This window comes from Saimiri boliviensis, chromosome 17 (assembly GCF_048565385.1).
Source record: "Saimiri boliviensis isolate mSaiBol1 chromosome 17, mSaiBol1.pri, whole genome shotgun sequence".
NCBI classification, from domain to species: Eukaryota; Metazoa; Chordata; class Mammalia; order Primates; family Cebidae; genus Saimiri; species Saimiri boliviensis.
The window spans coordinates 68,221,733-68,248,961 of record NC_133465.1 but is presented as its reverse complement, the minus strand read 5'-3'; the positions used below and the strand labels follow the sequence as shown (position 1 = coordinate 68,248,961).

The 27,229-nt window shown below is 45.5% G+C and overlaps 1 protein-coding gene and 1 pseudogene across 3 annotated transcripts in view; both read left to right on the top strand.

The window, feature by feature from the left end:
• The window catches only part of CYTH1 (cytohesin 1), a 110,780-nt gene that overhangs the window by 49,766 nt on the left and 33,785 nt on the right, over window positions 1-27,229 (top strand). For all 3 annotated transcript variants that reach the window (XM_039476111.2, XM_039476114.2, XM_039476110.2), the window contains exons 2-3: window positions 25,276-25,358; window positions 27,041-27,105. In XM_039476111.2, the coding sequence (XP_039332045.1) occupies window positions 25,276-25,358; window positions 27,041-27,105 (148 nt within the window). The remainder of the gene's footprint in view (window positions 1-25,275; window positions 25,359-27,040; window positions 27,106-27,229) is intronic.
• Window positions 124-27,106, top strand: LOC141581907 (large ribosomal subunit protein eL32-like; annotated as a pseudogene).

Sequence of the window (27,229 nt, the reverse complement as noted above, 5' to 3'; positions counted from 1 at the left end):
AAAGTCAACATAAACTACCTGATTACACAGTGAGCACGATGGGGGCAGGGCGTTTAGACATGGATTACAGAGCAGCTTTGCTTTGAACCAGTAACCTTAAAGAACTGGTGCTTTGGTAGCAGCGAATTCCTCGGCATCATGGCCGCGCTTAGACCCCTTGTGAAACCCAAGATCGTCAGAAAGAGAACCAAGAAGTTCATCCGGCACCAGTCGGACCGATACGTCAAAATTAAGCGTAACTGGCGGAAACCCAGAGGTATTGACAACAGGGTTCGTAGAAGGTTCAAGGGCCAGATCTTGATGCCTAACATTGGTTATGGGAGCAATAAGAAAAGCACATGCTGCCCAGCGGCTTCCGGAAGTTCCTGGTCCACAACGTCAAGGAGCTGGAAGTGCTGCTGATGTGCAACAAATCTTACTGTGCTGAGACTGCTCACAATGTTTCCTCCAAGAACCGCAAAGCCATCGTGGAAAGAGCTGCCCAGCTGGCCATCAGAGTCACCAACCCCAATGCCAGGCTGCGCAGCGAAGAAAATGAGTAGACAGCTTATGTGCACGGTTTGTGTTTAAGTAAAACTGGCATTTCCTTAGTTTAAAAAAAAAAAAAGAACTGGTGCTTCTCCACTTCCCTCACCCCCTCGCGTGGTGTTTCCTCACCTGGACTGAGGGCAGCGTTACCCCTTCAACCATGCTAAAATAGATGCCCCCAGGTTATTGCCATGAGAGACAGAGTGGCATTTAGCTAGGTGTAAAGGGAGGGGAACCAATGGAGTTTCCTCTGGCAGGTCCCTGAAATCCCAGGGGAGGGCAGAAGTGAAGTCAGAGTTAGGCTTTTCATAGAGCTGCTTTTAACTGGACTAACTGCCCTAAAGAATATGCCTAAGAAAGGGTACATGGGGGTTTTTGAAAATATTCTTTAAGGAAGTCAGACTCTTCTGCCACACTAATCTCAAACCCATGGTTTTTAGATTAAATATATTGCTGGCTGGGGCCGGGCGTCGTGGCTCAAGTCTATAATCCCAGCACTTTGGGAGGCGGAGGCGGATGGATCACCTGAGGTCAGGAATTTGAGACCAGCCTGGCCAACATGGTGAAATCCTATGTCTACTAAAAATACAAAAATTAGCCTGATGTGGTGGTGGGCACCTATCATCCCAGCTTCTTGGGAGGCTGAGGCAGGACAATTGCTTGAACCCAGGAGGCAGAGGTTGCAGTGAGCCGAGATCGCACCACTGCACTCCAGCCTGGGTGACAGAGCAAGACTTTGTCTCTCCCTCAAAATAAAAAAAAAAAAAAGCTTTCTGTCTTTCTTACCTGGTACATATGTTCATCAATTTTCATTCTGTATGTGTGTGTTAGAATTAACCAATATAATTAATTGGGCACTGTTTTCTTAACTGCCATAAATTATTATTATTTTTAGCTATTTAATCTTGTTAATGGTTAGTCTCCCTTGATTTGCCTGTTTTTTTTTTTTTTTTTTTTTTGAGACAGAATCTCACTCCGTTGCCCAGGCGAGAGTGCAGTGGTGGAATTTTGGCTCACTGCAACTCTGCCTCCTTGTTTCAAGCAATTTTCCTGCCTCAGCCTCATGAGTAACTGGGACTGCAGGTGCACGCCACCATGCCCGGCTTATTTTTGTATTTTTTGTGGAGACAGGGTTCGCCATGTTGGCCAGGCTTGTCCTGAACTCCTAACCTCGGGTGATCCACCCACCTCAGCCTCTCAAAGTGCTGGGATTACAGGCGTGAGCCACCACGCCTGGCCTTAATTTGCCTTTGAACCCTCTCTGTGGTGTCTCTTTGGGATGGAATACAAAGTCTTTGGTGTGGACCCTGACGCCCTTCACAGGCAGACACTAAGCCTGCTCTTGGGTGCCAGTTGAGGCCTGCTGTGTTCTGGGCCCTGCCCTGTGGTATGCCCATTGTTGCTGGCCTCTACCACTTCCAGACACTTTATCTTGCTTGGTATGCACTGTTCTTTCTGCTTTTCCATCTGGGGAATCCATTGGTCCTTCAAGTTCTGGCACCCAGGCTGCCTTCTCTGAAGCCTCTTGGCATTGCCTGGAATTCTATGAGTACTTGCTGCACTTGGCCGCTGTGGCCAGGCGTGCTGCTGCTACTGGCTTCCACGCCTCTCTCCACTGGCCTTTGCATTCTGTACAGGGCAGGGACTGGAGCTATTTAAATCCCAGCCCCAAGCACAGGCTGCGTCTATGGCAGATGCTCAGTAAATGCTGAGCTGAAGTGAATCTGTGTATTTCAGTAAGAGGAAAGAAAGAGCTGAGGATGCAGCCAGTGACCTGAGTGTGAATTGGGCTCTATTACTGGCGTACCTGAGGTAGATGATTTGTACTCATTGAGTCTTCGTCTTACCTGCAAACTGATGAGAACAGTGTATAGTTCATTGTCAGGAAATACACAGAGTTACGGTTGAGCTTTGTTGGAAAGTATTTTTTTAGAGGGGAGGGGAGGGGACTGTTGGAAAGTTTTAAAAAGTGGAAATGAGAAAATGTTTTAAGCTGTAAGATACATGTTTATCTTAAAAATGTTTTAAGATACCATGTGCATATAAACTAGTATTATTTGTAGGAAATATGCCAAATAGAATAAAGTATAGGCTTCTCCAATGGGACATCAGATTTTCAGATTGCATCTAAAATGCTGTCCTTGACATGAACTTTCCATGTTACCCCACGTTTTAATTCATGCCTTGTGATTGTGGTAGCCTCTAGTTGGACAAGTTGCTTAGGTTGGGGTGTTTGCAGGGAGACCTGAGGTGCTGCAACTGTCAATTCATATCCCCCTAGATATTTCTCACTCCCTTCCTTATGGATTGGTATTGTATTTTGCAGAGTCAAAAATGGTTACATCTTTATTTTTAAGCAGGAGCATGTTCAGCATTGTATAAAGCACACATCATAGCAAGAAACCTGTATCACCATCTGCTGTGACAAGTTTTGAAGAGGGCTCACTCTGGTTTGAATTTTATAGGCTTTCCTGTTGAGTACACCAGAGGTGAATGCTCACAGTATTATACAGAGGATTAGGACTGCCCTTTCTTCTTAATGAAGGTGAATAGAAACAAGGGCTCGGATTATGCCCCTCGGAAGAAAGCTGAGTCTTTCTATGGCCTTTGTCTGAGTCTTTCTATGGCCTTCCAGGTTTTCTCTTTACTATGAAATATGAAAGCACAGGACCAAAAGTCCAATTAGTTAGGAGGGATGTGGAAGGCAGCAGGTGGAATTTTCTGAGAAGTTAGTACCAGTGGAGAGAAAAGACAGGTATCGTAGGTCTTGGTAGGCACAGGTCTGTGCCTTACAAGCCTTTATCAGCCTGCAGCATCGTCAGCCAAAGGAACGACAAAGTCGGGGACTGTAGATCCAGATAGGAGTCAGAGTTGGAGCAGGAGTGGCCCTAGGAAACAGGAGAGATTCCCGTTTTCATCCACCCCTCGCTGTGATTAAGGAGGGTTCACTGGAATGGGTTTGTGGCTGCCGTTCACTGGATGGAACCTGCATACAGTTTGCTGCTAATTAAAACAAAGATGGAGGGCTAGACCTTCTGGAAATTTTTAATAGTGTCATTCTCTCATTTTTCCCTTGCATTTTGAAAACCCTGCAAAGGCAGCTTTACTGGATTTATAGTGTTCTTGTCTCTGCCCTTCTTTCTTTCTTTCTTTTTTTTTTTTTCCCCTTTTTCAGCCTAGCTGAGATATCCTTTTTAGAAAAAAGACTCTTTTTTTTTTTTTTTTTTAAATTTTGAACCCAAGGTCAGGCCAGAGAAAAGGACTCTGAAAATTGCCACCATCTTCTCCTCTTTACCTTCTGAAGAACTTCAGCTTTCATATTGGTCTTATAGCTGGAGCCATTAAGTAATTACCTCAGACATAGTCACTAACAGTAGTGTAATCACAGACTTTTAAAGCCATGAAGTGCCTTAGAAGTGACCTAGTCTAGTCCTGGTCCGTTCTGCAAATGAAAGCCATGGCTGTGGCTCCTGGGAAGAACTCTGAAAACGGAGCCCAAATCAGCCAGGAATATAAGTTGAAACAGCCACCGTTGAGTTATGATGATCTCATGCGTTCATATGTTCCTAGTTACCCTTTTGGTTTTCTCCTGACTACGTGATTTGTTTGATCCTACAGACCCAGGTGATACATGAGGGGAAAAATGGAGACAGAAAAGTCAAACTCTGCTGTCCTGTAGATCTATTGGTGTGTGAGGACTTGCCCTAGCACATTCATTTTTCCTTAAGAAAATAATTTCTTGACTTGTATCACATTCTTCCTTCCTTTACAGAGGAATCATGGAAGCTCAACTTCTGACCTAAGAAAAGATCCAGTGAATTTCTTTTTTTGAGTCAGTGACTATTGGTGCCTTTGCTTCTGGTGTCTTAAGTCTTTTTCCCTTTGTATTTTCTGTGAAGAGTCAGGATTCTGAGTCACAGAATTCAGATGAGAGACCACATATGAAATCACAGCAGGATCAGCACAGTTACAACAGGTATTTCATGGGCATTAGAACAGAATCCAAGGATGTTTCTTCTATAATAGAAATACTTAGGCCAATCTGAGCAAATGTAAGTGGGCATTTCTGTCTTTTCTTTGAATAAAAACTTCAACATCAAATTTTGTGTTCGTTGTGGCTACAGATACAGAGATAGGCAGAAGAGGAAGAGTCCAAGCCTCCTTGTGACTCTCTTTCCACAGTCCTTGTTTTGAAAGGTTATTCCCGCTAGCAGTTTCAAGTGTGGCCTTCTCAGAAGCTTCCTGTGTGTTTAGCAAGCATAGGTGTTACGAGAAGGTAATCTGTGCCATCCTGTTTCACTAGATGTGTCTTAGAGATCTTTTCATATTAGCATTTATAAATCACCTCATTCTTTTTTTTTTTTTTTTTTTTTGAGACGGAGTTTCGCTCGTTACCCAGGCTGGAGTGCAATGGCGCAATATCGGCTCACTGCAACCTCCGCCTCCTGGGTTCAAGCAATTCTCCTGCCTCAGCCTCCTGAGTAGCTGGGATTACAGGCACGTGCCACCATGCCCAGCTAACTTTTTGTATTTTTAGTAGAGACGGGGTTTCACCGTGTTGACCAGGATGGTCTCGATCTCTCGACCTCGTGATCCACCTGCCTCGGCCTCCCAAACTGCTGGGATTACAGGCGTGAGCCACTGCGCCCGGCCACCTCATTCTTTTAAATTACCAAATAGTGCTTAGGTAGTTTTAAATTTTTATAATTTGGGGAACATATCCATTCTGAAATGGAATTTAAGAATCAAATTCTTAAGTTTGAATCAAATCAAATCAAAAGATAGGTGCTCTTGAAGTTTTGGCAGTGCCAAAGGTTGCACCAGTGTACACTTTCTCAGCATCATGGGAGCCTGCCTGTGTACCCTGCTCCCCTGGCAGCATGTCCTGTCATCTGGCATTCCCATTCCTGCCAGACTCATGGAAAATGGTATGTTATTCATGTTTTAATTTGCATTAAACACATAGTGTGAGCATCCTTTTATGTGTGGCCATTTGTATTTCTCTTTTCGTAATCTGCCTTTTATATCCTTTGCTCAGTGTATTCGTCTTTGTTTTACTAATTGTTATGCTGCCTTCTCTGTGACTTAAAGAAATGAACCCTAGCCAGTTGTGGTGGCACACACCTATAGTCCCAGCTATTCCAGAGGCTGAGGTGGGAATAGCGCTTGAGGCTTGAGTTTGAGGCTGCAGTGAGCTGCGATCACACTGCTGCACTCCAGCCGGGGCAACACAGTGAGACCCTCTCTAAAAATAATAAGTTAATTAATTTTTTAAAAAGATACTAACCCTTTGTCATATGTTTTGTGAATTTATTGTCCTAGTTGTTGACATTTTGGCTTATGGAATATTATTTTGCATTCAGAAGCTTTTCATTTTCATGTCACAAATGAACAGACTCATCAAGATTATGACCGTATTAATTCATGCTTTATTCTAAAATTATTCAGGTTTTATTTTAGATTAACGTCTTTGATTAAGCTAGAATTCATTTTGATATGGATGGGCATTCAGCTTAGTTTTATCCCTGATGTCTAGCTGGCTGTTTATTTGCCTCGCACCCTTGACTGAATAATCCAATTTTTCTTCACCAATTCAAAGTGCTACCTGTGTGTTTCAGTATTTCTTGAGTTTGTTTTCTGGTCTTTTTCTTCTCTGCTGCAGTTTTAATTACCAAAGCCTCACATGCTTTAATCCAGGCGTCCCCAAACTACGGCCCGCTGGCCACATGTGGTCCCCTGAGGCCATTTATCCGGCCCCCCACCGCACTTCAGGAAGGGGCACCTCTTTCATTGGTGGTCAGTGAGAGGAGCACAGTATGTGGCGGCCCTCCAGCGGTCTGAGGGACAGTGAACTGGCCCCCTGTGTCAAAAGTTTGGGGACGCCTGCTTTAATCTCTGGTAGGTACACTCTCACATTACCCTTTCTTCCCTTCATATTTTTCTAACTATTCTCATATGTGTATTTTCCCATATTAAGTTTAATATCCTTTTCGTTACACTTCCGTAAACATCACGTTGGTAATGTAAGTGATATTTTTAAACACTGTGGTGTACGTACGAGAACTGTTACTGCTGGGATCTTTCCACCTCTGCTCAGGTCCCCTTTGTTTTCCCGTGTTTTTTCTTGTCTAGGTGAGAGGCTGGGGAGGATTTACCAGGATTTGGGGTAGAACAGAGTTTGTCCAGAGAAACCAACTATATTGTGCCACCTAGAGGTGGGCATTAGTTTGTCATGGAGGGAGGCCATAGGACACTTTCATGGTATCAGGGACTCACTGGCTTCTTACAGGTCAGCGCCTCTTGAGCTAGTTCTGGAGCAGGTATGCTGACCTGGATCTCAAAGGTGCAGAGCTTGGCCTGCCTTCTGCTCCTCCTCACTGCCCTCCTTGGCTGCCCCTGCCACAGGTCTCCTCTTTCTTCTTCCTCAAGTTCTGCCCCCTGCATGGGCGGGAGTCAGGGGCGGTCCGAGAGCAGCCTCATTGAGAGTAGCCAAGACAGAAAAGAAGCCTGTCCTCCTGGCACATCCACTTGGTACTGGAAGGATGCACTGGCCAGGAGGGTTGGGCTGGCCACACCTGCTCCAGCCTCGCCCTGCTGGTAGGTGGAGGCAGGGGGCCGGTACCCAGGGTTTGCCCACGACTTGATAGGCTAGTGCCCTAGTCAGCTTCTTCTTAAACTTCTCCCCAACTTTTGTAAACCTGGACTCAGGGTAACTCTGGTAAGGGTGCTGTCTGGAACGAGCAGCCAGTTTATTTCTATTTTGAGGTGAAGGTATAAATGACCTCCCTCTCAAGAGATCTTCAGGCCCATCTCAGCGGGAACAGATGCCAGTTTTTGCTTCTTTGAAGAAGCATTTTATACTCTTAGTGTTTACTAAAGAATAATGAGGCATTTTTAAGTGTAAGGAGTAGAACAGAGTTTAAAGAAAACAAAAAAAACCCAGGCCTCTGTGTTCATGGGACACAGAAGGAGGGGAGATTGAGAGTCATGACTTGCCTAAGAATGCTTATCATGTCTGTGGTGCTTGGAGCCTGTGGCCCAGGTGATGTGGGGTTTGGGGACGCCTCATGGGCAGAGAGGACCTTTCAACAGCATTGTGAATGAGTGGGTTTGGGATGCTGATGAACTGCAAGATTTGAATGTATTCCTCGTGCCTCATTTTCCACTTTAGAGAGATGATTGATGCAGATTTCCTTCACAAGCTTGTCAGAAGGTCACTTTCTGGTTCCCGCTAGTGCTCCTTGCGCCTGAGATAGAAAACGGGAAAGAGGATGGAAAGTCAGTAGCGGTTTGGGGAATTAGTGTTGGATAAGGATGGTAGTTGAAGCTGTGAGCTGGAGTAGGGCAAGAAAACACTTATTTCTTTGCTACTGCTTCTGAGCTGAAGTGCAGACCGCAGTGCAGTGAAGACTACTGCAAAGCTTCCAGGCCCTTTGCTTCTCATGGCGCCTGGCTGCCGCTTCTGGCTCTTCCACAAGAGCTTCTTTCTTTGTCTGTCACCCAACTGGGCAACAAAATAGAATCCAACTGTCTCGCTGTCCAATTCTAAGGCCCCACAGTCTGCCTGGAGCTTGCTCTTCCAGACTCTGTCCCTTTCCACCTCTGCCTGGACTGTCCTCTCCCTGGTGCGCCTGGGGCTGAATGCCAGTCTCCGCTCTTGTGTGGAGCCCTCTTGGACAAACGTGGCCCTGCTATTCTCTGACCCCCACTCCACATCGCACCTTGAAGAGGGCATTGTTTGGCCCTTACTATGCCTTTACCTTTAACATGGCCAGCTGCCTGTTGCTTTTTTCTTTAAAAGGAATAGTAACACATGAGCTCTTTGAGGGCTGAAACCATGTCTTTTCAGCGTCGTGTCTTCCACAGTAACTGACAGGGGCATTGTTTCCATGCAGTGAACTTTTAAAAAGTTTGTTGAATTATGAGATTGAGAAATTATTTTTTTAAACGTTCATTTTCTTTTTTTGGGATTCCTGAGATTCCTGTTCCGTGGCCAGTCATTTCCTGTGATTTTCTCTGATGGCTGTGATTTCATAAGCTTGATGTCGCAGTATGTATTATGGCATCTGTTTTCTTCAGATATGAGGCGGGCCATACTGAAGGCTTCTTGGTTGCGGCTTGTTTTCTAACTTCTTGTCTGCTGATGTCCTTGTCTCATGTTGTCTGTGCCTAGGACTGACTGACTGAAAGTGCAGGTTTTTGCTACCTGCAGTCTCTGGCCTGGGTCAAGCTAAAGCCTTGCCTAGGTTGACACACTGCAAGTAACCCCCAGCTGTGATCCACTCTGTCGGCTTAGTGGAAGCTGGCTATGTCAAAGGTAGAGGCATAGTGAGCTTTGCACATGGTGACTGAGTCTTACGTAGAGAGGGATAGGTCAGGACTCACCTGCTGGGCTCTTTCAGTTCCTGAAGAGTGTGTGTGTGTGTATGTGTATTTGTGTAAAGACCAGTGATGTCACCTCAAAATAAGACAGCCCTTGGGACTAAGAAAAGTGCTATGAGAATATTTACAGTACATGGTATTACTGAAAAGCAAGAGCTTAATTTCAAATAAACGTGAAATCCCTGGAAGACATAGTGGTAGATAACGAGTGTGGATAGTCCAGGCTGTCTTCTCTCAATGTGTTTGTATCATGTAATTTATCACCTTGTTATTTACCAAGTGATAGAGAAGGTCATCAGGTGATGGTTAATACTCATAAACTGAGCAGGGAGCATGGCTGGAGTCATCAGGGAGTTCTCCCTATAGGAGGTAAGACTCAATGGATGGCAAGGATGAGCTTCTGAACAAGAAGAAAGTAGCAGAGACGTTGTAACTGAGTACCCTGGTGGATCCAGGGAACGTGGAATCTTCCCTGGACTAGGAGGAGAGGTGGGATGACTTGCTAGACAGTGAGCAGGAGGAAGACAGGGGGCCACGGGACGTGCTGCACTGGGACTCTCAATCTCAATCTACATTTTGTAGAATGTACAATTTTAGAATTTATTTTACATGGACTTGGTCTGATTCTTTTAAGTGAGTAATACTTTCTTGACACTAAAGTTCACACTGTGGCTGTTTCTGAAAAGACAGGCTGCAACGCAGAGCCAGGGTATTTGGGTCAGGCCTGGTGGCACTGCCTGGTGATGAGGACGTCAGTCTGCATTCCCCAGCCAGCCCAACCCCCATGGCATGACAGTAGAGGCTGGGCTTGCAGAGGGGTGGGTGCCTTCCATTACTGATTTCCTTTTTTTTTTTTTTTCTTCCCTTTACTGATTTCCTAAAGGCAGGAGACTGGGAAGGAGGGAGGATATAGGAGTGTTTTTAGGATTCCCATCCCTTCCTCCATTGTTTATCTAGAGCAGTGGTTCTTAACCAGGGCAGTTTTGCCCCCCAGGGGACATTCAGCAATGCCTGGAGACAGTTTTGGTTGCCACACCTGGTTGGGGAGAAGTGGGATGGTGATGGCAGTGCTTCTGGCATCTAGTGGGTAGAGCCCAGGGACATAGCTAAGCACCCTGCAATGCACAGGGAAGACCCCACCACAGAGTGACCTGCTCCCTCTGCCAGTAATGGCCAGACTGAAGAACCCTGCTCTAGCACAATGATTCACCCTCTACTGTCTCTCCTTGGTTATTTTAGAATTGTTTAAAAAACCTCTGTCTCCTCCCTTGTTAGTCAGAAGCTGTGTGAGGTCTGCAGTAACCTTGTGTTCTATATAACATGGGGGCCTGGGTCTCTGGAGTTCATGCTTATGGGACTAGGGTCCCAAATCTACCTGTTCAGCATGTGCCCTTTGTGATTCTTGTGCCCTCTGAAGTCTGAGAGCTGCCACCCTCAGGCTGTGACCGTGTTTCCCGTCACCAGCCGTCTTGCATTATCATCCCTGAGGTTCACCTGGCCTAACACCCCAACCCGATACCAGGCCAGTGTCCTTGAAGGCAACGCAGCAGCCTCTGGTGAAGAAAGAACCACTGGTGGCTGGAAGTGTACTGAGTAGGAGGTGAGTCCTTCTTGGTAAAAACGCTGGAATGTCCCTCGTGGAAACGGAGGGCATGGGACCGCTGGAAGAAGGGAGCAAAGGACATTCCTCCTGAAGCCCCCCAAGACAATGTTGGAGCAGTCTGGTCAGTGTCACTTTGCCTGCTGACCTGATGCAGGACAGTGGGAAGGCCTAGGCTTGTGCTTTCGGGGTGACAGAACATCTGCCCCTAGATCCAGTCTCCTGTTTATCCATGCAGTAAAGAGAGGGCATCTGAAGTAAGGCTGGCATTCTTGCGGTGAAAGCAGGCATCAGGCTTTTGCTTCTAAGGGAAAGAGGAAAGCAAGTGCAGCCTGTGCGCAAATGCTGGCGGTGCCTCCCCTCCCCCCGCCCCCCCACCCCCTGGAGGCCGGGAATGGGGGGTAGTAGGAGGGGCTGGCTGTGACTGCATTCATGGAAATGAGCCTGGAGGAGCGGAGCAGCACACACTCTGAGCGTCAGCTAGGGCTGCAGCTCTGCGCGACCATCTCTGCGGTCCACACCAGCCTTCCCCACTGGGCCCAGCGCGTTTGCACTTGCGGGGCCGGTACTCTCAGCTTTTGTTTTCTCTGGACACCTTCCTCTCTGGCCCTGCTGTGCTGGCGCACACATGCTGTCCTTGCTCCAGCTCTCCCTGCACCTACAGCTGTGGGAGCTCCCGGCAGCCTGGGACTGTGGGATCGCTGCACAGAGCCACCATGGCCTCTGACGTGGAGAGCTGTGACCTGCCGAGGCTTTGATGTTGCTGCCCAGGGCTTGCCAGGACACTGGGGCCGCAGGAGAGGGGACTCACCGTGGGTAAGAGGCGGGTGGATGGCGTGTGGAGTCCTGGCTGCAGATCCCCCATTATGCGTTGCTGCCTGCCTGCCTCTCCCACCCAGCAACCAGCAGCAGGAGCTGATGTGTGCGTGGCCGTCTCTGCATGTCTGTCCTTTGGGTCTGCATTCTGTGCTCTCCTCTGAGGGTTTTTCCACTGCACCTTTGGATAGGTATCCAAGTGTTCAGTGTAGTTTCTTCTAGGCCTGAGACTTAGGAGGAGGCCAATAGTCAATTTTCTTCCTCCAGCTTTGGTGAGGTTTGAAATAGGTGGGCATAAAGCCAGAGGGACAGATTCAGGGTGATCTCCCCTTTAGGCCCTCCGCCCACGGAGTTTCTGTTTTACTCAGTAAGAACCTTTCCTGGGCACGCGTAGCCCTCTTTCCATCAATACACATAGCAAGGGAGTTGGAATTGTGCATGGCGTTTAAGGCTAGGGGGTCCTTTCCAGCTGTGAGACCAAAGGAGAATATTTCAACGTAGAGAAAAATTGGAGCATTACAAAGGGCTAGCAAACAAATAGATTTTAGCAACCGAGTGTAAAGTGAGAGGGAATTGACTTCCAAGCCACCAAACCTCTATTTTGGACACAGAAGGGGTGTGGTGGCCCAGCTGTGCAAGCTGACATTGGTTGCAGCTGGCAGGCAGGGGGAGTGGCAGCTCTTCTCCCAGGGGAGAGGAGCCCGCCCCCTTGGGAGGAGGGGTGAGCAAGATGATTTGGTTTGTTTGGAGGAAGAGGGAACCCCCAGGCTGTCCCTGGGGGACTGAAGGACCCTGCCACTTGTCTCAGGGAGGCTAGTGGTAGAAAATGGTTCTTCCTTGTGGAGCTCTGCATTCAGTCCCTGGGAGCCTTCCGAAACAGAAGTGGAGTGCCAGAAAGAAGCTGCTGGGAAACACTAGCTAGATCAGATGTTGTCACTGTGAGGTTTTAGAAGAGGCTAAGGTTCTTAAAATGGTTGTTTTCTAGTTTTTAGCTTTTATTGAAAGTAGACGTTAACTTTATTTTTCTAAACCAAATTCTTAGGATAAAATTTTATCACTTAGGTTCTGTTACTACCTTGAAATGCAAACTATGTCTTTGAGTTCCAGGGTTTATTAAATTTGTTGATTCTCTTTACGTAAAATAAGGTGGTAGAATACCTTCCTTTTTTTTTTTTTTTTTTTTTTTTGAGACAGTTTCGGTCTTATTGCCCAGGCAGGAGTGCAGTGGCACGATCTCAGCTCACTGCAACCTCCACCTCCCGGTTCAAGCAGTTCTCCTGTCTCAGTTTCCCAGGTAGCTGGGATTGCAGACATGTGCCACCACACCCGGCTAATTTTGTATTTTTTCAGTAGAGGTGGGGTTTCACCATATTGTTGAGGCTGGTCTCCCATCTCCTGACTTCAAGTGATCCACCTACCGCAGCCTCCCAAAGTGCTGGGATTACAGGCCAATAATCCCAAGTATCGCACCTGGCCAATACTTTCCTTTCATAAGACAGTTGAGAAAGGCTGGGTGACATCCTCATTACATAAGTGAGGAAACTGAGGCTGGAAGAGGTCATTGTTTGCTCAAGGTCACAAAGTACTGGGCGAAAGCCCAAGCAGCATCCCCTCTGAACTTGGGTAGTTGTTAGGTGAGCTGTCTCTACGACTGAGAATAGGATTGTAGTCTTCCCTAAACATTCGGAATGTGGCAATAAATCTCTTTAATAGACTTATTTTTCGTGCGGAAGCTGGATAGTTTTTGCATGGAAGGAATTTAAATTAGAATAGTCTAAATATTCATATTAGCAGTTTGCTGGAAGGCACCCCTGCCTGTATGTTGAATACCATTTCTGCTAGCTGCATGCTAATTTAACTTTTTAGTCGTCGGTAGTGTGTGTACATTTTTTTTTTTTTTTTTGAGACAGAGTCTTGCTCTGTCACCCAGGCTAGGGTGCAGTGGTGCGATCCCGGCTCACTGCAACCTCTGCCTCCCAGGTTCAAGTGATTCTCCTGCCTCAGCCTCCTGAGAAGCTAGGATTACAGGTGTATACTGCCCAGCTAATTTTTGCATTTTTAGTAGAGACAGGATTTCACCATGTTGGTCAGGCTGGTTTTGAAAACTTGACCTCAGGTGATCTACCAATCTCGGCCTCCCAAAGTACTGAGATTACAGGCGTGAGCCACCATACCTGGCGGTAAATTTTTTCTTTTTTCTTTTTTTTTTTTTTTTGAGATGGAGTCTCACTCTGTTGCCTGAGCTGGAGTGCAGTGGTGCGATCTCGGCTCACTGCAACCTCCGCCTCCAAGAGTCAAGTGATTTTCCTGCCTCAGCCTCCCGAGTAGCTGGGACTACAGGTGCATGCCACCATGCCCTGCTAATTTTTGTATTTTTAGTAGAAACAGGATTTCACCATGTTGGTCTGACCTCAGGTGATCCAGCCTCCCAAAGTGCTGGGATTATGAAGGCATAAGCCACCATGCCTGGCTGTATATTCCTTTAAAAATCTCTTAGGCTTGGGCCGGGCGCGGTGGCTCACGCCTGTAATCCAAGCACTTTGGAGGCCAAGGCGGGCGGATCACCTGAGGTCAGGAGTTCAAGACCAGCCTGACCAACATGGTGAAACTCCTTCTAAAAAAAAAAAAAAAAAAGCCGGGCGCGGTGGCTCAAGCCTGTAATCCCAGCACTTTGGGAGGCCGAGGCGGGTGGATCACGAGGTCGAGAGATCGAGACCATCCCGGTCAACATACTGAAACCCCGTCTCTACTAAAAATACAAAAAATTAGCTGGGCATGGTGGCACGTGCCTGTAATCCCAGCTACTCAGGAGGCTGAGGCAGGAGAATTGCCTGAGCCCAGGAGGCGGAGGTTGCGGTGAGCCGAGATCGCGCCATTGCACTCCAGCCTGGGTAACAAGAGCGAAACTCTGTCTCAAAAAAAAAAAAAAAAAAAAAAAAGCCGGGCGCAGTGGCTCAAGCCTGTAATCCCAGCACTTTGGGAGGCCGAGGCGGGTGGATCACGAAGTCGAGAGATCGAGACCATCCTGGTCAACATGGTGAAACCCCGTCTCTACTAAAAAGTACAAAAAATTAGCTGGGCGTGGTGGCACGTGCCTGTAATCCCAGCTACTCAGGAGGCTGAGGCAGGAGAATTGCCTGAGCCCAGGAGGCGGAGGTTGCGGTGAGCCGAGATTGCGCCATTGCACTCCAGCCTGGGTAACAAGGGCGAAACTCCGTCTCAAAAAAAAAAAAAAATCTCTTAGGCTGCAAGTTGGTGGTGAGATACTTATTTTAAAATGCACTACACAAAAGTTAAATCATAGTTTCTTGGGAAAGAAACTATGGTAAGCAGACAGGGAAGTTAGAATATTGCTGTGAAATTTTTGTTTATTTTATATTTTAATTTATTTTTTTGAAAGAAGTTCCTGCTCTGTTGCCCAGGCTGGATGCAGTGGTGTGATCTGGGCTCATTGCAACCTCCACATTCCAGGGTTTACGTGATCCTCCCATCTCAGACTCCTGAGTAGCTGGGACTACGAGTGCATGCCACCACACCTGGCTAATTTTTTTTTTTTTTTGTAAAGATCGGGTTTTGCCATGTCTCCCAGGCTGGTCTCAAACTCTTGAGCTCAAGCCATCTGCCTGCCTCAGCCTCTCAAAGTTTTGGAGATGGCTGGGCACGATGGCTCATGCCTGTAATTCTAGCACTTTGGGAGGCCGAGGTGGGCAGATCACCTGAGGTCAGAAGATCGAGACCATCCTGGCCAACATAGTGAAACCCTGTCTCTACTAAAAATACAAAAATTAGCTGGGTGTGATGGCGCGTGCCTGTAATCCCAGCTACTCGAGGGGCTGAGACAGGAGAATTGCTTGAACCAGGGAGTTGGAGGTTGCAGTGCGCCGAGATAGTCCCACTGCACTCCATCTTGGGCAACAGAGCAAGACTCCGTCTCAAAAAAAAAAAAAAAAAAAATCAAAGTTCTAGGGGGATTACAGGCATGAGCCACCATGCCAGGCCTTTATTTTTAATTGTGGTAAAATATATATAACAAAAAATTTACCACCTTAACCATGTTAATTTCAGTAGTACATTCATACATTCATATTATTGTGCCTCCCAGTCTCTAGAACTTTCTCATCTTGCAAAACTGAAACTCCCCATGACTCCCTAACACCCCATTCCTCTTCTCCCCAGCCCCTGGCAACATCCATTCCATTGTCTCTATGATGGCTTGACTACTCCAGGGGCTGCTTATCAGTGGAATCCTTCAGTTTTTGCCTTTTTATGACTGGCTTAATGTCCTCCAGCTTCATCCATGTTGTAGTATATATCAGAATTTCCTTCCTTTTTAAGGTTCTGAGTTTAAGAAGAAGTATTACTGTGTTTCTGACTCAGTGGGTGGGAAAGTTAATTGGTTTCCCAAAGTAGATAGATTGTGTGAAGGTGTGAACCTTCAGTGTATTACTGGCAGAAAGTGTCACCTGGGTCTCCCGCTCTAGTTACGCCTCTTTTCTATATCCATCTTTCTTCATCCTCTGATCCTAACAATTATCCTGAGGACTGTCTAAATTTGAGGCTTCCAGCAAAATCCTGGTAACATTACAACTGTTGTTTTACATCTCTCTACTGTTAGGTTTTATCTGAAAGATACTCTGAATTTTGGTTGTATTCTTATCCCTGTCTTAAAGATCTGACCCCACATATTTGTAATGTTAGCGTGGATTTTTACTTTTCTCAGTAAGGAGAAAAAATTCCCCTAAACCAGCCTGTTCTCCACTTGTAGTAATGGTCTATAAGAACTTTGTCTTTGAATCCTCAACTGTTTTTTTCTTGTTTGCTGCCTTACCTGCAGTTGTTAACCAGCCTCACAGCATTGCCTTCTTATCCTATAGTTTTTAACTTACTGGATTTTGTATTATTATGGGTTATTTGTATTTTCCCCATTTGATATAAAAGCTGTAGTCATTTTAAACAGCATCCTGCTCTGGAAGCAACCTCTTAGCTTACTGTTGAGGCACAGATAGCTAAAGTAATTTGTCCAGAGTCACCCAGCTGGTGAATGTGGCCCCACGATAGGCTTAGGACCCAAGACCACTACCTGTAGAGTGGCAGTCCCCAGATCCGTCCCAGGAGTTGGGTGAGGCACCCATGCTGTGGATTCACACAGCTTGTGCATGATCCCTCGTTAACACATGCACCTGAAATCACCACCTTCTCCATGATGCTTTCTGGGATTGCTGCTCCTGCTAGGAGGAACCAGATCGGTCTTTTCAGTGTTGTGCCCCCGTTGCCTTCCACCTAGTAGGCGAGCAGTAAATGTAGGCTGAATAAGTCAATATGACATCGTTAGAAAGAAGCAAAAGAGGAGCATGAATTGGATATACAGATAAAGGAGAGAAATTTGGTATTTGTTGGGCACCTACTTGTGCTCGCTGTTTTATTTTTTCCATCGTGTGTGCCTCACAGTGCTAACTGCTGTGCCATTTTATAGATGGACAAAACTAAGGCCCAGAGAGATGAGCGGTTTGTTGAACATTGGCATGTCTGCAAACCCTGAGTTCTTTACAGTATTTGTTGTTTGTTTGAGACAGAGTTTCGCTCTTGTCGCCCAGGCTGCAGTGCAGTGGTGCAATCTTGGCTCACTGCAACCTCTGCCTCCCGGGTTCAAGCACTTCTCTTGCCTAAGCCTCCCAAGTAGCTGGGATTACAGGTGCCCACCACCGTGCTCAGCTAATTTTTGTATTTTTAGTAGAGATGGGGTTTCATCATGTTGGTCAGGCTGGTCTGGAACTCCTGACTCAAATGATCCACCCAACTTGGCCTCCCAAAGTGCTGGAATTACAGGTATAAGCCACGGCGCCCATCCTCTTTCCAGTATTTTGAAGTTTTTCAAATTATAAGTCACTGGGATTTTCTAGGAGACAAAGTGACTTACACTCCTAGGGTAGGTTAGTGCAGAAGGAGGTTAATGGGCTGTTTTGTTTAGGGTCTAACTAGTAGGATTTACACAGGTATTTGGTGAGTAAGTGCTGAATACTGGAACAGGACATTTGGAGCTTCTTACCCCTCACGCCCTGTGATCACTGTTTGTGGAGGTGGAGGAAGAAGCTGGTTTCCCAGATGTGCGCTTTTGAACCCAAAAGCCTGATTTGTAAATAGCCAGTTGTTCTCCTCTGAGCAGACAGCAGTTTCTGTAGAGGCTGTAGAAAAGCTGGGTGCTTTATTTCACTACTGCTGCTGCTGTTTTAGGCAAAATGTAAGGTTAAGAATGAGTGTGTGTGTGTGTGTGTGTGTGTGTGTGTGTGTGTATTCAGTGTTTATGAAACTTGAGGTCTGTAAAAGGGTGTGGCTGTGATTAGCAGGAGGGCGCCCCTCGGCAGCAGGCCAGCTGGATGGGGCTGAGAGGGAAATGGCAATGACCTCCTTGGCCTGGAAGCACCTCTGACTAAGGCAGTTTCTTTTGTATCTTCTCCGCAAATGAGGGCTCACTGCTTAATTACTTTGTAAAATGTTTCCCTGTGGTCCTGCTTTAAATATGGACCTTTTTATTCATTGAAAGGCAGAAGCTATAAGAAGGATGCCGGTTAATAATTATGGTGGAAAAAAAATAAAGCAAGTGGTGTATTTTAAAGCTAGCTGGATGACCTCAAAGAGAGACATCTCAGTCCTAAAGCATGCCTTGGACACATTCATTTCACGGTACCCATAGGGATTTAGGACAGTGTGGTCCTGGCAGCTGCTGTGTGTGTGCCAAGCAGAACCTGCTGTCAGAGAGCTGCATTTTCAAGGGAACTTCATGGCGTATCACCGGCGTCTGCCTGTGGCCAGTGGAGCACAGGCAGGGTTTTAGACTAGAGCACGCCATGTGCTCATTTATGGTCCTCTGGCTTGGAAAGAGGGCTCTGTCCCTTTAAGACAGTCCTCCTTTGTATGCACTAGCTGGAACCCATTTCAGCTCTGGACTTCTGCCGACTGTTAAAATCTGCAAAGCAACATTTAAATAAATAAATAAATGAAAGCTTCCCTTGTGTGGCTTTCCTATTCACAGCCAAGCACAATAGCTCCTTGTTGTTTTTGTCACTTTAATCCCCTTCATTAAATTAGAACCCTGGAAAGGAATGGTGATGGGACTGATGCTGGACCGTCCCCCTGACTGCCAGCCAGACACCTTTCGGATTAACCTTTGTGGGCATGGATTCTGGGGGCCCCTCTGGTGTTGAGCGAGGAGGGCAAGCGGGTGGTGTGTCAGGGCAGCTCTCCCTCTGGTTTGTCTCCATTGTGCTCAGGCTGCTGGCAGGGACGACCTGCTGCCCTCCCCGGTGGCTATTCTTTTAAAGAGCAAGGGGTTCAGCCGCCTCCCTGGCACATAAGCATGGCTGCAGCACGTGGCAATTGGGGGAGGGAGGAGCTGTTTGTTGTGCTGCCATCTGGCCCAGCTGAGCCGTTCTTTTGCAGTTTAACCCTAATGGCTACAAGGGAGAGAGGCGGCATGAATAGACAGGCTTCCCAGGGTGTGGACGCTGCTTTCCCAGAAACTGCCAGGTGTGAGGTAAACGTGGGTATTTCTGACTACCACCTTTCTTATTCCAGCTGTGGCCTTCGCAGCATCCTGAAGACACTAGCCAAGATTGTAGGAATCAGTTACTCCTCCAGCTCTCCAGCAATAGTGTTGATTCTTTGTGCTGCTAAATGAAATTAAGCATTTTGTCTTTGGATGTTTTTTCTTTCTGGGGCAGCATGAGAATGAAGGCTTGAATTAAGATTTGATGTTGCATTGTTAAGTTTATGCAGAGGAAAATACTTTTATTAAAATGTTAGATTTTGCCTCATCTCAGAGCAAAATTCCACTAGAAAAATGAGGTCTACATCAGCTTTTTGAAATAAAGTTCTTAAATGATTGGTTGAACCTGAAGGGAAGCAGCATTGTGATTTAAGGTTACTAAGTATGGAATGAAGAAGTAATTTAGCAGTCCTGTGGCAAATGTCAGGAGATTGGATCAAAATAAATGTAGATAAATGTCTTGTTTATTCTAGCTACTAATTGGCCAGAAGCTTTTTCTGTCTGACTCCAAGGACACAGAAGGTCTATCTTTTCTAGTGACCATAGATTAACATTTTTAGTCTTTTGTTTTAAAATCGTCATAGTACATATGTATATGTATTTTAAAGCAAGTATTCAGGGGCTTATATGTCCGGTCTCTCTATTCCCAGACCCACTCCCCAAAGCAGCCACTATTAATTAACTTTTTTCTGCTTTTAGGTCTTCCGTGGGTGCTGCCAAGTTCTTAAATTGTGGATTATTTTGTCAGAATCAAAAGATGATCTCTTGCCTTCCACCTGTGATGGATGAGGATGCATCTCACACCATTCTTTCTTCCCTCTCTCACTGTCCATTTTTGGTAGTTTATCACAATTTTCAGTCACTGAGTTTTTACCTTCGGCATGTTTACAGCATGGATTTCTTGTTCCATGATCCTTGTCCATGCCTCTGGTCTCCAGTGTTGTAGGAGGAAGCTGTGGGGAGCATTCGGGACCCTGCTAGTCTCTCTGCTTTGCTTCCCTCAAACTTCGGTCAGCTCTTCCTTCACCTCAGTAACAGATAGCCGTGCTTCTCCAGCCCAGGTTGGTCTTTCATGCTTTGTCTGCAGGGTGATTCTGAAAGTTAACCCCCAGTGACCAGCTCCGTGATAGGAATGCAGGTACCAGCCAGGTGCCCTAACTCAAAGGGAGCTCTTCCTAGCACCCCTGATGGCCCAGATGACACCATATGGGGCATGTTTTGTTTCTTCTGTGATTTTCTGTAGTTTAGTTTTCCCTGTTTCCCAGTACTTTTTATTCTCTCGAGAGGAAACCGAGTGATGCCTGTTCATATCACACCTGTTTCTCAGCTGCTTTCTCCTTCATTCTCTGGTTTCGAGTCTGATTTCATTCTTTGTGTTGGCATTCCTCTGGCAGCCCTTTGGCTCCCTGCTCTGACCTGGTCTGATGGCTTTGTGTCCATCCCAGTTGATGGCGCTTGCTGTCCTCAGTTTCCTGAGTCAGTCCTGTTCGTGACCCACATCGCCTTCCTCCTGAAGTAGCGTCTTCAGAAGGCGTGCACAGGAGACAAATTTTCTGATCCTTACGTATCTGAAATGAGGCTGTTTTACCCTCCTACTTTTACCCTCCTACTGAGAATTCGAGGTTCAAATCATTTTCCTTTAGAATTTTGAAACCTCCACTGCACTGTCTGTTTAGTGTGCAGGCTCTTATTCTGACTCCAGTGAGATCTTCCCTCGTAGGTGGTCTGATTAATCACGCTCCTTACCCCCCATGGAGGTTTTAGGATCGTCTTTATTCCTGGAACTTCTGAATTTTTCCTATGAATATTTCTCTGTGGGATGGTCATATTTTCAAGTCTCTTTGTTCTTCAAGAATGCCCCAACTTCATATTTTATCCTTTGTTGACTTTTTTGATTTGGGGGACAAAAGTAAGTTTAATTTGCAAGGCTATGTCCTTTTTCTATAATTGTCCCTTTTCCAGACTTTTCTTTTAAAGGTCCTCCTTTCCCAGTTGTCTCCGTTTGCTCTAGGGTTTCTGTTCCCTGTCTTGTTCTTTCTCACTCTTGGTGTAGGTGTGGTTATCTCTGTAAGTGTGAGAGCGAAGCGGTAGTTGTGTTAAGTGGAAGCTCTGTGCATGGCTGGGCCTTGTGGACAGCGAGGCTTGGCTTCAGGGCCAGTGGGCAAGATCCTGCTTTGTGGTAGGGTCCTCTCAGGTCTCCTGGTGTCCACGTATGGAGGCTTTACTCTGGACACCAGCTTCATGCTTGCCTGCTCATAAGACAGTTGGCTCAGTTCGCGCACACGCGTGTATGTGTGTGTGTGTGTGTGTGTGTGTGTGTGTGTGTAATCTTTAGTGTGCTAGGCCCTGTGCCGGGTACCACAAACACAACAGTGTACAAGGCAGACAGTGTCCCTACCTTTGTGGAGTTTTTATTCTAGAAGAAGATATTAGCATTTAACACCGTGTCTTTCCTTTCTCTGTTCTGGAAATTTGTTGAAGTCTCTTCTGATGGCCCTTCTCTGTGTACTCTTTGATATTGTAGGTTTATGGATTTTTTTTTTTTATTCCTTTACTATTTTAAAAATAATATCTTGGAAGGTAGAGGACTAGAATGGCATTTTGAATTTATAATACAGAAGCTAGATTCTGACCTTCCAGAAAAATTGTCATATGTGAATATAAAACCCTGAATTGTTGAGTGCTCAGATTCTGAAAAGAAAACAACTATTAAGAGTTTCCAGTTTAGAATGATAGAAGTTGGCTTCTCAGGGTATATAGCAGTCTTGAGAGAGACATTTCTTTTATACGATTGCTCTGTTTTTCATCAGCCTTATATGGACCTTGGATTTAGTCTTGCTTCTGTTGGGTAGACACATTGTTGATCTTATTAAGCCAGCTCTGTAGCTTCAAAATCAAATCCCAATTATTGATCCTCTTGTGTAGCAGCTGTTTTTAAAAAATGAGTGTTGCCTTAATTTCAAAACCATGTTGTATTGGAATGAATATGTATCTTCTAGAACCTGAGGAAATTAATTTCTTAAAGGGGTTTTCTACTTGGACTAGAAATTTTTCTGGTCTTTGAAGAACAGAAAAATTGGAGTGAACTACTTTAAGCATGCTTTTCTCTAGAATGGGCTACGTATCAGTAGAGTTCATGTTGTTTTTCAAAACGGCTTTTGCTTTAACCAGAGCTGACTTGTCTAACGTTTTCCTGAAGCAGCCAGTTTATATATATATATATATATATATATATATATATATATATATATATTTTTTTTTTTTTTTTTTTTTTAATGTTGGGAGAACTGTTCAGCCTGGGAAGAAGTGTTTGGGGTGGGTTTGCAGGGGTGCAGGGCTAGAATCCATATAATACTGATGGATTGCTGAGCTGAAAACCTGAGTCTTGACACAGGAATGAGAAGACTGGAGAGCAGGTATGTAGGTGATCTTATTTAAGGCTCCATCCTCCAATAAACACACCTGAGTGATCACCCTTGAGTTCTCAGAGACACAGTATAAAGCCCACTCTTGCGAAGGTGTCCTGGGCTGAATTTAGTTGCTCAGGGTCTTTAGAGTGGCGGTCTCTTCCAGCCTCTAAAGGAAGAGTGTTTTTCAAACAACAGGACTCAGTGTATTAGGTAGATTATGAAATGAATTTATTTATTTATTATTATTATTTTGAGACAGAGTTTTGCTCTTGTTGTCCAGGCTGGAGTGCAATGGTGCAGTCTCTGCTCACTGCAGCCTCTGCCTCCCAGATTCAAGCGATTCTTCTGCCTCAGCCTCCTGAGTAGCTGGAGTTACAAGCACCTGCCCACCACATCCGACTAATTTTTGTATTTTTAGTAGAGACGGGATTTCACCATGTTGACCAGGCTGGTCTTGAACTCCTGACCTCAGGTGATCTGCCCACCTCGGACTCCCAAAGTTCTGGAATTACAAGCATGAGCCGCCACACATAGCCATAAAATCAATTTACTGAACTAAACCACTGTTAAGAAAGCTTACAGGCTGGGTATGGTGGCTCACACCTGTAATCTCAGCACTTTTGGGAGGCCAAGGCAGGCGGATCAGGAGGTCAGGAGTTCTAGACCAGTCTGGCCAACATGGAGAAAACCCATCTCTACTAAAAATAGAAAAATTAGCCAGGCATGGTGGTGTGTGCCTGTAATCCCAGCAACTCGGGCGGCTGAGGCAGGAGAATCGCTTGAACTTGGGAGGTGGATGTGGTGAGCCGAGATTGCATCACTGTACTCTAGCCAAGGCGATAAAGTGAGACTCCATCTCAAAAAGAAAAAAACAAAAAAAAACCAAAGTTCACAGTGAAATGACAGAAAATATCACTGCATTACACATGGTAAGGTATTATTTTTGATACGTGGTGGAGATTGGGTCATGATACAAAATGTGTTTTCTCTCTTTTCTTTTTTTTTTTTTTTTTGAGACTGGGTCTAGCTGTGTTGTGCAGGCTGGAGTGCAGTGGTGCAATCTTGGCTCACTGCAACCTCCGCACCCCAGGCTAAAACAGTTCTTTTACCTCAGCCTCCCAAGTTCCTGTAGGTGGCTAATTTTTGTTGTTTGGTGTTCTTTTTAGTAAAGACAGGGTTTCATGATGTTGCCCAGGCTGGTCTCAAACTCCTGGGCTCAAGCAGGCTGCCCCATCTTGGCCTCCCAAAATGCTGGGATTACAGGCGTGAGCTACCAGGCCTAGACTAAAATGCATTTCTTAGTTTGGATTTTGGAGATGTTTAAAAAACACTTTTCTAAAGAAGGATGGGGAAAAACTAGGTGAAAAAAGGAAAAAGTTGGCTTTTCTAATGTAGTTGATTAACCCATTCTGTGGGCTTCGCTGTAGCCCATTGTTTCTACCTTCTTGTGGCGATTTTTGTGAAATAATTGGGGAAAGTAACTGCTCTCTGCATGTAGTAGATTAAGTTTGAATGTCGTGGGCAGAAGGGTGAGTATGTGTATTCTAACTATGCTCTGAAGCAGAGATGTTATTCCAACTCTGTGCTGTCTGGTAGAAAGCCATAGATGCACTTTTATTTCATAGTAGTTTCTTTGAGATCAATTAAAATAATACATTTTATTAAGTTATATCAATAGGTAGTTAATATAAAATATTATTAAAAAGACATTTCCTTTGTTTTTATAGAAAGTCTGGTGTATATTTTATACATACAGCACATCTCAAACTGGGTGGTCACATTTCCAGTGGTAAATGTCACGTGGGGCTCACGGCTGCCATATTGCACAGTGCAGCTCTAGCTCACATAGGCACGCACTGAAGGCCAGAAGGACTCTCACACCACCCCCTGCCTTGGGAACATGGGTTTCCTTTGCTGTACCACAGAGGGAACAAGAGCCAACACTTCTGAGCTTCTGCTCAGCACCAGGCAGGGTTTGAGGCACTTTAGTTAGTCTCCATCATCCTCACAGCAGCCTTTTCAAGTGGGTGATGGTGGCGCCACTTTATTGATGATGAGATGTGGCTCAAATAGGTTACATAACTTGTCTGAAGTGACCTAATATGATAATTGGTAGATTGGAGCTAGGATTTGAACCTGGTTTGCTTGATTCTAATGCTTGTTCTTCTCATTTGCCCAATGGCTTCCCACAGCATGCTCAGAGGGTCATTTTAGAGGGCGTCTGTCAAATCTCCTCTTTGTATAAGTGGGGGAGATTGAGCCATTGGAGGATTGCAGAAGTATTTTGTGGTGAGAGCTGTGATCCGGGAATTAAATAACTTTGTTCTGATGATAAGAGCACATTTTAAAACATCCAAACAATGAAGAAAGATATGAAGCAGAAAGAGAAAGTCCCATAATCCCAGTTCCCAGAGTTAAGCACTGACTTTAGGTGTATATTCCAGTTTGTTTTTTTTTTTCCTCAGTGCATATATAGTCTCAAATACCTCCCAGAGGTGGCGCAAAATTATACATGTTGCTTTGCCACTTGCCTGCCCTCCCCACCTCAGGGGGTCATGGACGTCTTTCCATGTTGGAGCTCAACTCAGCGAGCTCTGGTACTGCTCTGTTTTTGACCATGAGGGATCTGAGGCCTAGAGAGATTAATTAAATGTCAACGTGAAGTCTCCCAGCTGGAAGGGATGAAAATGGCCAGGCACTCAGCTAATATTCGCCCTTTTTCATTCATAGCCAACCTAATTTAACCTTTGTAATCTTTTCTCTCTTGTTTTTCCTTCCAAGGGTTCCTTTCTCAGAGATTTCCTTTGGGATTTAAGGGCCTTCCTTTCTTTAGAAAATCTGATGAGAATTGGAGCCATAACTCTATCACTCAGTCACTTCTGAAACTGGCTTTTAGTTTCTTTCTTGGTATCTTTCTCCTTTCATGGCCTCTGGATCATACTTTATTTTTTGTGAGATAAAAGCTTTCTTAGTAACATTTCCCTCCATTTTTGTAGTTCCCAGTGACCTGACCGCAGAGGAGCGTCAAGAACTGGAGAACATCCGACGGAGAAAACAGGAGCTGCTGGCTGACATTCAGGTAGGAGAGAAGCACGGTGGTGTCACCAGTGTAAGAACTGTGGTGACAGTTCCATTTGTATCAAAGTGTGTCCTTTGCGGAGTGTCTCCTCAAGACAGTGTTGACCTGCGCTCATGACAGCTCTGCCCAAAGTGTAGGTGGTGGTATCACCTTTGCTCTCCAGTGAGTAGATGGAATGTCAGAGGTTGAATGGTTGTCAAGGTTCACCCAGTGGGGCAGTTGTCAGAGCGGAAAATACCCTGTAGGACTCCTGTCTCCTGAGTAGCGTTCTCTGCTGTGTCTGCCCTCGTGGAGAGTGAATGAGGAGAGGCAGTGAGAATGTGGGCTTCAGGCGAAGCTCGGCCCCCGCCCCAGCCCTGGCTCTGCTGCTTTCTAGCTAATGATTTGAGACAAGAGAGTTCCGGTTTCTTGAACTTCGGTTTCTTCATCTGTCCGATCATGAAAACACCTACTATGCAGTTGTTGTGAGGACTTTGCATAAAAGACAGCATTATTTCTGGTACCTGTAGATAGACTTAGTGATAGCAATTTTACTGTTTTTCCAAGTTCCTTTTCATAACTATCCAGCTTTGTAAGAAATAAGTCTAGAAGCCAATAGTTGGATTATTTTCACCCTAAGGCATCAAATGTCATTCTTTTAGAATTCTTTGTAAAACATTAGGGGTGGGGTTAAAGAGGGAATCCTGTTACCCAAAGTAGCAAAATGAGGAAAGACTTGACTTGCTCCACAGTTGATTTGAGTATATTTTGATAGTTCTCCCTGATCCTTTGATTTCTCCTTCACTGGTAGATCCCGAGAAAGCTGAGCAGTTCCCCACTTAAGTCCCGCTTCCTGGTGAAAAAGAGTCCATCCATCTGGACCAAGGGTGTGCTGAGACGAAGAGGGTGGGTGTGGATGCAGTCGATTTCATCGGACATTCCCTGTGCCAACCACTTGGTGGCAGTGTTGCCCTGGCTTAGCTACTGCTGGCTCTGCATCTTGGGCTTTGGGCAGGAGACTTTGTCCCCTGAGTTTTCTGGCACACTTGTGTTTAGTAAGCTGCAGATTTGTTCTGAAAGATTGTGATGAGGCAGCCAGTTTTTGTTTATTACATAATATATATGCTTACAAACTTTCCTAGACTGTAAACTCTTTGAGGTCAGAGCGGTATCCTTTTCTACCTTGGTATTTTCTAGAATGCTTGTTATTTGGTAGGAACTCAATAAATATTTCATTTATTTATTTCGAGATGGAGTCTTGCTCTGTCGCCCAGGCTGGAGTGCAATAATGCGATCTTGGCTCACTGCAACCTCTGCCTCCTGGGTTAAAGCGATTCTTCTACCTCAGCCTTCCAAGTAGCTGGGACTATAGGCACCTGCCACCATGCCCAGCTAATTTTTGTATTTTTAGTAGAGATGGGTTTCACCATATTGGCCAGGCTGATCTCAAACTCTTTACCTTGTGATCCGCCTACTTTGGCCTCCCAAAGTGCTGGGATTACAGGCATGAGACACCGTGCCCAGCAAATATTTCTGAAACAGATGAATTTTCCTAATTTACTTTTTTGCGTTTTTGTCATATTTTATTTCATTTTGGTTTATTTTATTTTGTTTTTGGTTGGAGGGAGTTATGTGAGATTTTAGAAGTTTTAATTTGTTCTGCATCTCCCTTTCCTGCTAACTCTGTACTGTCTGTTTTATAGAGGCTGAAGGATGAGATAGCAGAAGTAGCTAATGAGATTGAAACCCTGGGATCCACAGAGGAAAGGTGAGTCTGCCCTGCTGCCAGGTGGCTTTTGCGGTTGTACTTTCTTAAAGCACCCAGCCCTTAATTACCCTTACATGGCACACTGAAGGAAGAAGTCAGCTTTGTGTCTTTCTAGTCCTAGCAA